Source organism: Perissodus microlepis, chromosome 3 (genome assembly GCF_051167445.1).
Source record: "Perissodus microlepis isolate ML-2025 ecotype Zambia chromosome 3, ASM5116744v1, whole genome shotgun sequence".
NCBI classification, from domain to species: domain Eukaryota; kingdom Metazoa; phylum Chordata; class Actinopteri; order Cichliformes; family Cichlidae; genus Perissodus; species Perissodus microlepis.
In genome coordinates this window covers 16,714,739-16,730,516 of record NC_140463.1, presented here as the reverse complement: position 1 = coordinate 16,730,516, position 15,778 = coordinate 16,714,739, and the positions used below count along the sequence as shown (strand labels likewise).

The 15,778-nt window shown below is 39.1% G+C and overlaps 1 protein-coding gene and 1 long non-coding RNA gene across 6 annotated transcripts; both read right to left on the bottom strand.

Annotated features, from left to right (window-relative positions):
- Positions 1-2,210: 2,210 nt before the first annotated feature.
- LOC146390204 (type-2 ice-structuring protein-like) lies at positions 2,211-9,970 on the bottom strand. 5 transcript variants are annotated; one of them, XR_014799805.1, is made up of 7 exons: positions 7,113-7,375; positions 4,220-4,295; positions 4,026-4,061; positions 3,508-3,617; positions 3,282-3,401; positions 2,828-2,962; positions 2,211-2,585 (listed from the first exon to the last, which is right to left on the bottom strand). XR_014799805.1 is itself a non-coding variant. In XM_084923233.1 (7 exons), the coding sequence occupies exons 1-7, from the start codon at positions 9,815-9,817 to the stop codon at positions 2,518-2,520; spliced, it is 528 nt and encodes a 175-aa protein (XP_084779359.1). In that variant the 5' UTR covers positions 9,818-9,970; the 3' UTR covers positions 2,211-2,517. The 5 variants fall into 5 exon arrangements, 4 of the variants coding, with proteins under 4 accessions (XP_084779359.1, XP_084779358.1, XP_084779360.1 ...); XM_084923233.1 differs by lacking the exon at positions 7,113-7,375 and adding an exon at positions 9,809-9,970 and having other exon boundaries at positions 2,723-2,831; XM_084923232.1 differs by having other exon boundaries at positions 2,723-2,831; positions 7,113-7,371.
- A 3,153-nt stretch (positions 9,971-13,123) lies between these two features.
- Positions 13,124-14,149, bottom strand: LOC146390203 (uncharacterized). Its single transcript, XR_014799043.1, has 3 exons — positions 13,959-14,149; positions 13,796-13,885; positions 13,124-13,717 (listed from the first exon to the last, which is right to left on the bottom strand). It is a non-coding gene; the product is annotated as an uncharacterized LOC146390203 (long non-coding RNA).
- Positions 14,150-15,778: the final 1,629 nt, after the last annotated feature.

Sequence of the window (15,778 nt, the reverse complement as noted above, 5' to 3'; positions counted from 1 at the left end):
GTACGACATTGGGTTGTCAAAGAACCTCCAATCAAGCACTGGGTAGCCACAATAAAAACATTCAATGCATGGAACAGCTAACCCGCAGTTTAAGATTACAACAAGCTAAATGTGATACTTTAGTCTTTTGTGAAAAATACACGTTCTTTTTGTTCTGTTTTTTTTTTTTAATATAAATGCTATATGGTTTTTAAGTTTGGAGTAGAGCTGTTTTAATTAGCCTTGATGTAATAAAATAAAATGAAATAATAATCAAAATAAATTTATAAAAACTTAAAAATATTAAAAACACTGCATGTCCTCTTTAAACATAAAATGTCGAATACAGATGATCAAGTAAATAAGTATCAGGATGTTACCTAAATGTTAACCTAAATAATTTGCTTTTTCAATGTAATCTAATTTTTATTTAATTAAAATTTAGATCCTAGTGAATCTACTAAAAGAAAAAAATGAAACAATTTTTGATGTTCCAGAAAGTTTTACATGTGGTTAGACTGCTTCATATTTTCTGTGTGGATTAGTTACACACAAATGATTGTACACATTTCTAAAGCTTAGTTTATACTTGCAGATCACATTGTATGGATTTTCAACCTTTTTAAAACATATTTCTCTTCCTATGTTCCTCCTGGTCACAGGAGCGAACAGACCCAACAGATTTTGAGTGTGTGAGTAAAGACAGGGAGCCGCAGTGTCTTTAACGAGAAGTTGAGATAAGTATTCTGGAGCTGGACCATTTAGTGCTCTAGAAAATCTTAAAATAAGTTCTAAAATCTACTGGGAGCTAATGTAAAGGGAATAAAATAAGGGGCAAGCTGAGTTAGTGTGGCCGCAACATTTTGTATTGCTTGGAGACGTGAAACAGGTGATTTGTCTAAGCAAGTAAAAAGGGCATTACAATAATCTAAAGACGATGACTGAAATGAATGAACAATTGTCTCTACTTCAGAGGAGAAGACTATAGCTCTCAATGTGGAATAGTTTTTTAAATGAAAGAAAGATCATTCAGATCAATTTTATATGTGAGTTGAAGTTCAGCGAGAAATCAAATATTACACCAGCACTGGTCTTTGAAGATGAGAAAAAGGAAGCAATCACTTGACTGACTCTTGAATGTGCACAACAATTAGCTATAATCATGGCCTCAGTCTTGTTGAAGTTTAAAACAAAGCCACTATTGGAGAACCAGTCACTAATCTGTAAAAAGAAGCAACCAGTCTAGGGTGGACCGCCAATGCAGCTGGTGAATTTTAAAAGACATGTACAGAAAGACATTTAAAGCTGAATGTTATTGGCATGGAAATATTAATAAATGCCAGAAATAGAATGGCCTGTATGGTAAATGCAAGGCGAACTCCCAACTCCAAAGAGAATGAGTGATGCCAGGTAAAGGACTGAAGCCTGATAAAGGAAAATAGCATTATAGGTACCATAAAAAGACAGAGAAACAAGAAAGTTATTTCAGATAAATAGGAAGAAAACCAGGCTAGTGTTGAGTCAGAGATAGAATAGACGTAGGCTGCCGGGGGATTCCCATGATTCACTGAGTGTTTCTTCTTCAGTCACCTTTCTCACTCACTATGTGTTAATAAACCTGTGTGCACTGAATCACATTTGTTATTAATCTTGAGCTCTCTTCCACAGCATGTCCTTGTCCTGTCTTCAACACCTAACCCCAACCAGCCCCTCCCTGAGCCTGGTTCTGCCGGAGGTTTCTTCCTCTTAAACTCAATTAGGTATAAACTTACTGTCATCCAAACTGTGCGTGATTCTAAGTACACGTCCCTTTATCAATTATATATAATTACTAAATTATGAAAAGAGTTGAATAACCTCACAGATTCCGCTTCATTTAGTAATTGCTGTGCTCTCAGAGATGGCCCCACTGTAAGCTATAGAGAGGTTTATTTGTATTGTAATTATTTCTATTGAATTTGTATTGAAATCTATGAAAAAAAATCTTCTTTCATCCCTATCCTAATGAGGACAAACGTGATCTTTCTCTTAGTATTTACCTTGGCTGTATGTTTGGGTTTTGGTTTTATCCTGCTACAGAAGGCATTTGGGGCCAATAAACAATCATTTATATGTCTGAAAGCATTCTTTGTTTACAGCATTTTTTCACACCTGCTAAAAACTTTTGCACAGCACTGTATATGCACCTCAAAACAAACAAACAAACAAACAAACAAAAAATAATGCAGAGACATGCTTGCTTGAAGCTTTATTGTTGCAAAAAATAAACAAGAGGAAATAAGAAGTTTTCTCTGCAGAGAAAAAAAATCATAATCAGTCCTTTGGTAACAAGTCTGCTCTTATTAAAGACAAGACTGCTTTAAAGATCGCCTCAGAGACAGCCCAGTTTGTGTTGGCTGGTCATTTTGTTATGACAGAGAGAGGAAAACTATAATGCTCCAAAATGAAATGAAGTAAGAGCGAGCAAAACACAAACACCATCATACATCAGTGTGTGTTTTATGGGATTTTCATGCTCCAGTGTCAGTCCAAGAATGATCAGATTGTCTTGGCGCAGACAGATGGCAGATGAGCATCACACCACATATCATCCCAGCACTTGAAAACTGAAAGGTTCAAAAGTAGAAATCACACAAATCAAAGCCCAAACACTTGTTAACAAGCTGTTATTAGTTGTATCTTTGATCACAGAAACTATTCACACACATTAATAATTCATATTAATAATTGTGTTCTAATTTACCTCCACGATTTATCTGAAGGCAGTCCTGATTGCGATCATTATTGGGCTCTCTAAAGCACCACTTTTTATAGGTAAAACAGGTCTCATCACTCCACAACCACTCACCCTCCTAGAAGGAAGAAATTGGACTTATTGGTTCAGACAGGCCAAAATGTTGAGCCTACTCAGAGTCCTAGCAGATCATCTGACTTTAAGCACACAGCTTGAAGTCTTGAAGCTGCTGTCCCTGCATTAGTTGCCCTACAAATGCATATGAAAGAGCAGTGATGTTCAGAGTGATACCATTAGATATAAATCAACACACATTGGTTTTTTAAATTAATCACTGATCCCAACAAAGAAAGGAAATACCTTCAACAGGCATAAACATTTGACCACACAGCATTCAATTAATTTTCAAAAATGTACTGTCACTGATATGCTGCTAAGCCATGGTGGTGAGTTTCAAAGCAGAGCCAGGGAGAACCCAATGAGAATCAATAAGAGAATGGATGATCAAATCGGAGTTAAATTCTTATCAATTCTCATGCCTACACCTGACAAATGATAAACAAAATACCTCTGATGCATCAGTTCCTCCAATCCAACTTTCTTTTTTGCCAGTCAGCCTCTGAATCTCACGGTACTCATTGATGTTGCGAACTGATGCAAGATGTGCCCTCATGGACTTGCAGGATTTCTTCAATGGAGAAAGAAAGCGAGCAGAGGTTTTCAAAAATAATGAGTACGTAACAATTAAAAGGATGTGGTTTAATCGGGTATTGAAGACAATACAAATAAGTTACCTCAGCATCAGCCCAACTCGCGACTGTTGAATTAAAGAAAAAGCAGCGACGACCGTATTTAGTCCAACCACCAGGACAACGAGGGGACCTCTTGACCACGTGACTCTTGGCTGGGAGTAAATGAATAGCTGTTCATGTGTCTCTGGCTGATATCTTATTTTGTATTATGTTTAATAATTACACAAATAATAACTGAAAAGTTGCACAAGTAAGATTTGACACTGAAACATAAGTGATTGACAGAGTACAGGTGTGATGAAGGCTCTACACTACAATGGCAGCTACACTTGATGATAATCACAGAGTGTGTGTCGGTCAGAATGCGCTTCCTATGCTTATGCAACCAAATGGTTGAGCACATAAGGCTTTTTCCATTGCTTTTTTTCTTGGTGTGGTACTTAAAGGGTTAAGTATGGCCTTTATAACAGCCAGACACTTGAAAACATCCTTTGTGTTACAAACATTGAGGTGTTTTTTTGTCTGCTAACCATGACAATAATCTGGAAAATATTGCTCACCTGGGGGCATCAATCCCTCTACTTCATCTCTGGCCTCTGCACAGTGAAGACACAGACAAATTACCACCAAAAATATTGATTTTGACCATCAATTTTCTGCATATGATAATTATAAGAAAGGTGTATATTGTATTATTCATGTATATGTTTCATTAAAATTATATACATAATAGAAATTGTACAATGATACTCACCAGCAGCTGTGGTTAGAGCCACCATTGCACAGAGAAGTGCAGACACAGTTAGCATCTTCATGGTGATTTTTAGTATCTTTGAGCAAAACAGATACAAAATGAATAACAATTCATTAAAAACAGGACAGAAGAAAACCAATTGAATACCTTTTGTAGAATATTTTCTATTTCTTTTCATTATTAGCCAGAAACTACAACCACCAATTGTGAATGCTGAGCTGCTCTAGCACCAGCATTTATATAATGTTACATATATGTGTAACCAGAATGTAACACTGAAAATACTAACACATATATTTTTCAGTCATGCCTGCCAAACCTTCATCACATTTCTTTCTTTTCCAACCAAAACCAGAATAATTGCCTCACACCTAATTTGATTTCCTACTTACTTAATTTCACATACTGACTGAACCTCAACAGAGGTTTTATGAACACAACTACAGAACAATTAGTCTTATTAACCATGTTTTGAGTTCTAATATTACATAATAAAATATCCCTCCTGTTTAAAACAGCCAATGATGTGTTGCCGGCTCTTGAGCAGCCCATTGTGACTTTTTGGACCCATAATTGTCATAAAAAAAATGAAGCCACAACATTTACTGTAATATGGGAGTGTTTTCAGAACCATCTTCTACAATAACCTGAGTGAAACGTCTCTTTGTCATTGACAGACTTTCCTCATCATGTTGACACTCAGCAAAACACTATCTCGCAATTATAATGATATCTGTGTCAATTTACTCAAATCTACTGCCACGATCATTTGATCCAATATTTTGAGTCTTTTATGTTTTTTCTGATTGAACTTTATTTGTAATGTTTAAGTTTTTGTCTTTTAGTTTAGTCACTGGTTTTCCTGTTAAGTTGGTTATACTCCCGGTCAATGTTTTCTTATCGCTGTGTCACTCCCCGTTTTCTGTCTGAGTCTGTCATGTCTTCTGTATCTCGTCGTTCTTGTGTTGTGCTTTCATGTATGTTCTCTCGTGTCCCCTCTCACTCGTGTGCCCTTGACCCCTGTGTCATGCTCGTGTTGTCACAGTCTGTCTCACTGTTTCCTGTTTTATTTTGAGAGTCTAGTTTAGTTTTTCCCAGTATAGGTTTTAGTTTAATCTTTGTTGTTAATCTTTGCCCTTCTTTGTATTTAAGTCCTCAGTCTCTCCGTGTTCCTGTTCTGAAGTTTTTCCCCACATTCCTTGTGCTTTGATCTTACTTTAGTTTTTCCCAGTATAGGTTTTAGTTTAGTTTAATCTTTGTTCTCTTCTGCCCTTGTTTTGCATGTTTTTCTCAACCTCAATAAACGGCTTATTTTTTGTTAAACCCTTTTACCTGCCTCGGTCCACTCATGACCGATCCATTTCGGTTCACCTAATAAATACAGGTCTGCTGCTGTTACACCCCTGAAAACAGGGGGGAAAGAATCACGAGAGTGATTATGACTTGCGTCTCTCATGCAGTCGTTTATTGCAGTGAAAATGAGGAGAAACTTTTCACATTCTGTACTGCTAAATGTCACATGGTGGAAGAAAAACACTAAATAATAAACCGAAATACTAAAGTGCTTACTATACATATACTTGAGCAGGTTTCCTAATAAAATGGCTGACAATAGCTGCGTTTTTAGCTCCTGCCGTTATCTTAATGGCCATTATAAAGTACAAAACTGAGGCTCAAAACCGCCACGTACATGTGCACAAAACTGTAATATAATGCTTCTAAAGCTTACAAAACAATGAAGGGTTACCTCTTAGATATGTTAACAGTGCACACATTGGAAATATATCAACTTTTAAACACTTTTACCTGAAAACAGGGGGAAAAGAATCACAAGAGTTATTATGACTTGCGTCTCTCATGCAGTTTATTGCAGTGAGGAGAACACGCGAAAGCCCCCTAGTGGAGAATAGAGATACTACTAATCGATCCCAGAAAAGGCTTACTAGCCGATCAGTGATGTATAGATTGCAGTTCTCTTAAATAACATGAAAGCCATTGATATAACATGAAAAATAATAAACTCTTAACCATTTTCTTACCATATTTACATTATTTTTGTCTTTACATGAACTAATATGAATTTGTATTAACTGAACAGTTTTATATGCAGTAGTCCTTCAACCTGTCACACTGCCACAGGCCTTTTACACCTGCAGAGAGTAGTGGTGTGGTAGTTCCTGTTCCTAAATTCAGTTATGGTCAGATAGTCAGACATAAAGGAACGTGTGTATGCTCTTGAGCCTTACAGGCCACACAGAGAAGAAGATGCCATAGTAACTTTGCTAGCTTAGTTTTTTTATCTTTTAAAACAATTCAAATTCATATTTTTAGCAAGAGACTCTGAGAAGAGTTGACATCTCACGTCACTCCTCATGTAGTGTTGCAACAAAAGTAGAGAAACAAAGATGTGATGTGACAAAAAAGGTCCTTCAGCTGGTATATGAGATTACTTGTTACTGACAGTGTTGGGAAGGTTACTTTTAAAATGTATTCCACTACAGATTACAGAATACATGCCCCAAAATGTATTTTATAACGTATTCCATTACGTTACTCAATGAGAGTAACGTATTCTGAATACTTTGGAATACTTAATACATTATAATGCTTTTTACAACTACATGAATGTACTATTGCTGTGTGATTTATTACTATTACTGAAGGTCCGCGGCTCCGAACCGTAGTAAAGGGACCTCTAGCTAATACGGCGGGTTCCGTGTCGGGCTCGTAGCCGAAAAATAGCTTTACTTTGTTGTCTGGGTCAACTTTGCTTGCGAGAGACAGAGAGAGGCGAGAGACAGAGAGAGGCGTTGAAAGGCTGCTCCAACGGAACTTATTGTTTCGGAGGAAAACACGAACACAGTGTACAGTTGAGTCTTAATAGCTTACTTACAACTGGGCTCGTCAGGCACTCTTCTTGGCTGCAGTGGTTATTATTATATTTACATGCTTCCAGCTCCCGCTCTCGATAACAACTCATATTTTTTCCACTCTCCTTTTTCTCCCTCCTCTGCTCACAGACACATAACGTGTATGGCAGTCCATTCTCCCTGCAACACGGACTACACTGCCTATGAGGCTACATTCTTTAGAGCTATGCCTGTAGCATTCTGCCTATTAGCTTAGCACAACAACAACAACAAAAAGGCGCAGAGAGACAGCGTCACCCTGTAACCATGGCAACCGTAACGCTGCTGCCTGGAGCAACAGAACATAGCTGTCAAACAAAACCCAAACAGTCCTGACCCGCCACAATATGAAACAGGAAAGTACCGCCGTGTAATCCATTTATTTCAACAAAGTAACTGTATTCTACATACCACCTTTTTAAACGGTAACTGTAACGGAATACAGTTACTCATATTTTGTATTTTAAATACGTAACGGCGGTACATGTATTCCGTTACTCCCCAACACTGGTTACTGACAAGCAATACTCCCTCCATCTCAGCTCAGAGTCTCTTGGCGCACATGGATGGGAGCACAACATCACAGTCAGCATCATGACAGCAAATTTTATCTCTTCAGTATCAGGGAAGCTATTTGATAGGTTTGTAGCTTGAACCTATTCGCTGGAACGTTGAAGACAATATAATTACACAGCAAAGCAATACACGAGTAGGCAAAGTTCTTCATGTTTCTCGTGCACGGGAGAGAACCGGACAAACGCCGTTCCTTCGCTTGACCCCAGTTGCTCTCGTCCGCTCCCCCGTAACACTGCTCTTTTATTGAGGTTACATGAATATGCATAGGTTCATTAACATACGACGTGTACATACACACAAAGAGTACCTTGCCTTTGTGTGTGTGTGTGTGTGTGGGGTCAGAGTGTGACCCCATAAATAACTTCCCTTAACCTGCTGGTCTGGAAGTCCAACAGTTCATCTAAACAAAAGGCACTTAGCCTAAAACAGATATAGCCACGTTTATCCTACCATAAAACAATAAGAGAAGGTACAACCTCTCCCATGCTCCCAGAGTGCTCTCTAATGCACACAAAGTTTGCAGACTATCAAGGATCAAACCTCTACCAATCTACAACTAATTATAAAACTCTAAGCATATATAAGTAGATATTTCTAAGCATAAATGACAATCAACAATACAAAACCTAACACTATTCCTTCATCGTTTCAGTCTTTTCCTGTTTATCACTTAGTTCTGCCTTGCATTTTCTATGTCTACATTGATCTGTTCATTACCCACCTGTCCACTCACATCTATTACATGATTTTCATATTCTCATGATTGCACATAAATATATTCCCATTTCTGCCGCTTGTCTCTGTGATCTCGTTCTTTTGGACACTACCAAGAGCTCATGACCATAGGTCAGGGTAGCAACATAGAACAACAGGAAAATCAACAGCTTTCCATTTATGGTCATCTTTCTGTTCACCAAATCATACCGGTATATCAGTATATCATATATAGCATCCACATCACTGCAGTGGTGGTCCTAATCCATCCGTCAGTCCCCTATTTCCTTCTTCCTTTACTTGTGAACAAGACCCCAAGATACTTAAACATCTCCACTTGGAGCAACAACACATCAGTGACCCAGAGCCAACACTCTGGGATTTTCTGGTTGAGGACACTGGCCTCAGATTTGGAGGTCCTGATTCTCATTTCTCATACTTCATACTTGGCTGCAAATCACTTCACTGTGAGCTTTAGGCCAACAGCTGACAAACCGAACACAACCACATCATCTGCAAAAAGCAGAGATAAGATTCTGAGGCTACCATAGTGGAAGCCTCCGGCCACTAGGCTGCACCTAGAAATTCTGTTCATAAAAACTAGGAAAAGAGTTGGAGACAAATGGCAACCCTGGCAGAATCCAACACCCACAGGGATCTAGTCTGACTTATTGCTGACAATTCAGACCAAGCTCTCATAATAGTTGTACAGGGAGAGAGTCAATCATAGCACCAGGTGAGAGATCCCATACTCCCAAAGCACCCCCCATAGGATACGTGATCAAAGGACGTGGTTAACTGCCTTATGTCTTGCTCTCTGTCCATTCATCTCCCCCTTCTTTCATATTTTTTCTTGTCTTCTTCTGGGCCAGATTTTTCTTTTTGAATGTTGTCTTTTTTCTCATAGATCTCCTTGTCTTGGTTAGATCATTGCTTAACTTTTACTCACTGACATTATGGATTATATGTTTATGTTTTTCTAAAAACAATTAATCACAAAAAAAGAGAGATAGAGAAAAGTTTCAGACAGTTCACTCATGGTGCATCACACTCACAAAATCACTCATCCACCATGTCAACAGAGAGAGAGAGAGAGATCAGGCATCACTGAAACAGTTATGAAACAGCACTAACTCAAAGACAAGTTCTTTTTTTTTTTTTTTACAAAACACATGATAAGATTTTAATAAAAATATTCTTACATTTTTCCAGATTATTCACCATACAGTAATATTGATAATCAATGTTTATGAGAGTTCTGATCATCCTGATCAACATTATTTTAACATCACAATGCAATTAATGCTCTATTTTCTATTTTCTGTTGATATAATTTTGATATAATTTTTTAATTTCAATAGTTAAAATTTGACTCTGGTTTGAGACTGACCTGTGACATGAGACCCAGAATGACCGTCTGTAGATAAAAACACTGTCCAAATAAATGGAGCAGCCTCTGCAATGATCCACACACAGACTAGAATGAGCTTCAGTCCAGGGAACAGTGGAACAGAGCTTCTCTCTGTGAGGACAGAACACGCAGTTCTCATCAACACTTGGATCAAAACAGAAATAAAAGCATCTACAGCCACTGCACCACCTAAAATCCTCCACTGTAGCTCTCCAACCTTTTTTGTGAATGGGGTTTTATAAAATGCTCTCCATGCAGGTTTTACATGTGATCCCAGACCTATAGACAGTTAAAGTAGCCAGTCTCTTTGTGTCTAAGATTTGAGCATCCGCATTTATACAACTGAAAGTTTTTCAAATCCAGCCCTGATTTTGAAATGTGATCTGGAATTATTTAATCGGTGTCAACAGAAAGAAGAGAGACAGCACTGGAAAATAAAATGCAGATTCCAGGGATGACGCTAGGAAAATTTCCCCAGGAAACTCCCTCTTCCAGTCAGCAGCATTATCCTGTGTGTCTTTTTGACATAATTTAGTTTCTCGAGATCCACCAGGCTAAAAAGAAAGGCTCATTTTGAGGCATCATTGGCCTGATTCATATTACGGGTTCACAGCATAAATTTGCTCATATTTTATTGTCTACCTCTGATTGACCATGTCTCTGTGATTGAGACTTTTTTCCCTTTACATTTTTGTTCTTTAGTCTCAGTGTTCTTCCACTTTACAGATGACTATAGCTTCAAGAAAAGTAACACCAACCACTAAACATCAAAACAACAGAAAAAATGGCAGTACACACTAGTGATGGTAAATTAGATTCTTTTTACTGAATCGAGTTTTAATGAGTCACTCATCAAAGTGAATCGGGTTTCTTGAGTCATTTGAGTCACTGAGTCAGTTGACCAGAGAGTGCAAAAATGTATATTTTCACTCAAACTTAATTTGTTTCTCTTGTCATGTAAATCCTACTGCTAAGATGAATGATTGTAAAAGAAAACAACTATTTTATAGAGCAAAAAAGAGCAAAAAAATTCTAAAGGGAACATTTATTTATTTTTATATTATTTTATTAGTATTTTCCTTAAATGTGTCAAATATATATTTTCTCATCTAAATGTCCACTGAGCTGTGAGCCAGGCGGCGGTAATGCGCCTTAACATTGGTTGCCAACCAAGAAGAAGAAGAAACTGTGAGTCAGGAGGGAGGGGGTGAGTGAGTGATTCGTCTATGCTACGATTCAGCACAGGAAGGGAGGGGGTGAGTGAGTCAGTGATTCATTCAACTCGTTTGAGCTGTGAGCCAGGAGGGAGGGGGTGAGTGAGTCCTGAGTGATTCGCTTACGCTACTATTCAGCACAGGAAGGGAGGGAGTGAGTAACTCAAATGTGCTGTTAGCATGTTAGCAGAGCGATGCTACTGTGAACCGAGGAGCTATTGTCTTGATGTGAGCTTCTACTCAGGGGTTTTTTCTTCCAGTTCAGAGCAGAAATGTTTTTGTTAAGAAACTGGCTGTTGTTTTTCCCCCACAATTTTAATTATAAGCTAGATATATTTCTACTAATGGAATTAGTTTGCTAACAGCAACAGGGATGAGTCAGTGAGTCAGTTGCGCTTGTGAATCATGATTCACGAGTCAGTAAAGTGATTCTCAAGTATTGAATGATTCGTTCACAAATCGAACATCACTAGTACACACACAAAAAAGAGAAAAGTTTCAGGAAATTTGCCCATGGAGCAACATGCTCCAAGGCTCACTTATCCACCACATCTACTCAGAGAGAGAGAGAGAGCTCAGGCCTTGACTGAAGCAGTTATGGTTAAAAATGCTGAGTTAGAGATGAAACCTTAACGCTTATAAAACTATGTCTAAACTTAAGTTTTTTTGTTTTGTTTTGCTTTGTTTTTTTTTTTTTTGTTTTTTTTTTAAATATTTTTATTAGAATTTTTTCCATAGTAACAGACAATGACAAAAGAAAAAGTACACAAGAACCAGAACAGAACTTAGCTCAGGCAATACAAGGTTCTGAGGCACATACAAGGCAGTTGAGGTAAACCACAACCAGGAATCAAAACAAATCAATAAGACCAATATTCAGGCAAATTAATTCAGTTTGGGAAAGCCCCGCAACAAGGAGGATGAAAGTACAGGTCCAACGTATTTCAGATATGGGTCCCAGGTTCTGTGGAAAGAGTCCAAGGTAGAGTTGAGCATACAAGTTATATATTCATTGGGAATACAGTCCATAACAATGTTATGCCAGGATTTCTTCGTTGGGATTGCTGGCCTGCCCCAGAGGAGCACGATATTCTTCCTGGCCGGAACAGTCTCTTGTGTTTGCCTTTGATAACCAGATTTTCCATTACTCCCAGTATAAGACAGAGAGGGTCCAGAGGAACAACAGAGTTGAAACTAACTGAAAGCACCTTTCCAACATCAGACCAGACATATTGAATTTTCACACATGACCAAAAACAATGCATAAAGTCACCCTCCTCCGCATTACACTTCCAGCATAAAGGGGAGGAGTTTACATCTATTTTACTTTTTAAAGAGGGTGTGATGTATGCCCGATGAACAATTTTTAACTGAATCGATTTAGCCCGATTACAGACAGATATCTTAGAAGCACAGGCCCAAATCTCCTGCCAGTCTGGAACATTTATTGAGCGGCCTAGGTTTCTTTCCCAGGCCTGTTTAGCAGCCAGGAAGCGAGGGGCTGAGCTAGAGTTAACCCTTTGAAGCCGGTCGGAGCGGGCACGCTCTCTTTTGCTTAACTATTTTTAAATCCCGGTAGCACTGCAACCGCATAAGCTAGCGCAATAATTTTTTTTGCATATGAAACCGGAGGAGTTGTACTTACATCTTATGTCATCAGCTTGTCCTAGGTCACAGTTTCCTTCCACATAAAGCTTTGCAAAAATTGCATAAAAAGCGCTTGCAGGAACAAAAACATAATATTCCAGAAACAGCTTTGCCGATCTGATCAGCTGTTCATAACACTTCCCACATTGAAACAGACGTCAGCGCGAACGATTGCATGTCCACCATTTCCTGCCCGAAACCGGAAGTGACGTCATTTTCGTGGAAAATGTAGTTTTTTACTTGTAGGCCTTAAGAGCCTATACTGGTGTTTTTATAAGTCATGTTTGACTTTATGCTTTTCTGAATAGTTTCTGGGATGCTTAGGACTCGAATTGCACTGCTGGAAATAGTTTATTTTGATGCACATGCTGTTTTCTTTGCAAATTTGCATCATAGGATTGTTTTTCGTTTTTCCTGCATGTGACCCGTGGTAGGTACCTATTTAAAATAGGACAGAGCCGTAGGCGCACAGTCAGTTAAAAGAGTTTAATTTTGAATACAAAATAAAAGTAACAGTGTAACAGCGGCACCTAAAAACAATTAAAAAGCTTTACCTTATTAAAAACGATAAAACTGTATGATTGCCCGTGAGACAGGACAAGCGCTGCGGGGAACAGTTTAAAAACAAATCAACATAGCACACAGGTTAAAAAGGGACAGCAACTCACACATGACCCCAAATGGGCAAAACACTATAGAAAGAGGCAAATCTTCAGTGCCGTCTTCACTCAGGCCCACCGCTGTGCATGCAAAAGCGGGGAGACAAAAAAGGATTTGTTTTCCCTGCAGCGCCTTCACCGTCTGCGACAATATATATATATATAAAAGAGGGTTTAAAATACTAAAAGAACCAATATCTGTGGTGCCTGCTGATACAGAAAGAATTAAAACAAAAACAAAACAATCGACAGCCGCAGCAGTCAGTCTGTCGACTTACACCAGTTTAAAACAAATTAAAAACACACTGATGTGTCGGGTCCTTTGCCCGCAGCCAGAAATCCACCTGGCAAAGCAGCAGCTCGATACTCTGTGAATAAAAGGCAGGAGATCACTTAGCTGGACAGTAAAACACAGGAATATTCCTCAACTGAATTGGTTTTGTTACCTGTCCACAAGTTCGTGTCACACCCTAATAAATGTGGGTCAGTGGCGATGAAGTCCACTATACCGTTCTCACGGGAGCAATGTTTCCCACCTACAAGGGTGCAAATAACTGTAAACCTCTGCCAACAGCCAGAGCTCAAGTGGTACATTTTTGTGTAACCTACCGTTCTAACAGAAGTTTAGAGGAGGACCCATATCAGACTTTCATAGACAGAAGTTAAGAAACACCAACTTGCACCAAGCACTCGCAGCTTCAGGTTTGCAGAGGAATACCCAATTGCCCACACCTGCGCTTATGAAAGGATCAAAGACCAGCTCCGCCCACCAGGGGCGGTCCCAAGTCTCCAGGTCTCACCTGTCACATGCAGTATATAAAAATTGGTGTATCTCAAAAAGAAAACTATGAAGACACTCAAAATAAATTTCCTGTTGTTGTAAACTATTTTTTGCAACTTTTTTGTATTTAAAGTTTTGAGGGATAAGCCTCTTAAATTTCTCCAAGTAGAAATATATGTAAAAAAACAAAAACGATTTTCAATTTTTTTGTAGTTTATTGCACTTTTTTGCAATTAATGTAGTTACTATGGACTTAATGCATACATATTATTAAAATATGGGCTATAACAGTTGTATTGATGTATAGCAACTTGAAATGCTCCCAAAAATGGCACTACAGCATGTAAAAATATAAAGTAAGCTCTGGCGAACTTGGTTCTATGGTAGGTCTTAAAGGGTTAAGAACCTTATAAAAGGAACTGATGGATTTTCCAGACTGCAGGGAGGACAAAGCATCCTCCACTGCGGACCTAATAGGGTCCAACAATAGGGTGGTGTCATTAATTATAAAGTGCCTCAGTTGCAGGTATCTAAAGAATTCCAAATTTTGAAGGCCAAAACATTGTTGAAGCTGCTGAAAGGAAAGAAGGGTCCGGCCTCTAAACAGATCACCCAAGTTAACCAGCCCCAAATTAGACCAGACCACAAAACCCCGGTCCAGACATCCAGGCAAGAAATAAGGGCCATTCATAACAGGAGCCAGGGAGGATGTCAAATGGGCCCGACCCTCCAAAGCATGGACAGACCTCCTGGCCTTGACAGAGCATAGGATAATAGGATTGTTGGAGAGTTTTTTGACTTGACTGATCTCTTTAACAAATAACAAATTAAACAGGGGACATTTGGACTGAGAGGATTCAATATCAAGCCAGATCGAGGTAGAGTCGCATCTGAGCCAGTCTGTGATCACTGTAAGATGAATGTAGAGGTCTGGGCATTCCTCGCATTCCTCCCCTACATTGGAGAGACCAAACAGCCACTTCACAAGCGCATGGCACAACACAGAAGAGCCACCTCCACAGGACAAGACTCAGCAGTCCATCTGCATCTTAAGGATAAAGGACACTCTTTCGAGGATGCCAATGTTCACATTTTGGACAGAGAGGACAAATGGTTTGAAAGAGGAGTGAAAGAAGCCATCTATGTCCACTGTGAGCGACCATCTTTGAACAGAGGCGGGGGTTTACGACACCAACTCTCTGCCATCTATAATCCAGTTTTGAGATCCCTTCCCAGACGCCTTAACGCCCACTCACATCCTGGGCCATCTGACCTCAGGAATTCGCATGATAAGGTGGGGCCAGGTTTCACAATGAACACACCCGAAACTCTGGCTGATTGGGACCCACACCCAGTTTCACACCTTGGCTCAGGCGATTAGAGGATCATCAGGGGGTCCTTTTGTCCCTCTGTGGGGGGATACTCCCACTAGGTTTATATCTGGGACTCTCCACCATTTGACCTTAGAACTGAAGAAGCTTCTCGGATGAGAGGTGAAACGTCTTCAAGTAACTTAAAGAAGTCCAGACGCTTTTCTTTGCAGGCTCCTTTGACTACGATGACCTGGATGACTGAGAACCTTCACAGACACTGTAAGATGAATAGCAAGTTGGTAAAGTCGCAGATTGGGTAAATCAACACCTCCATC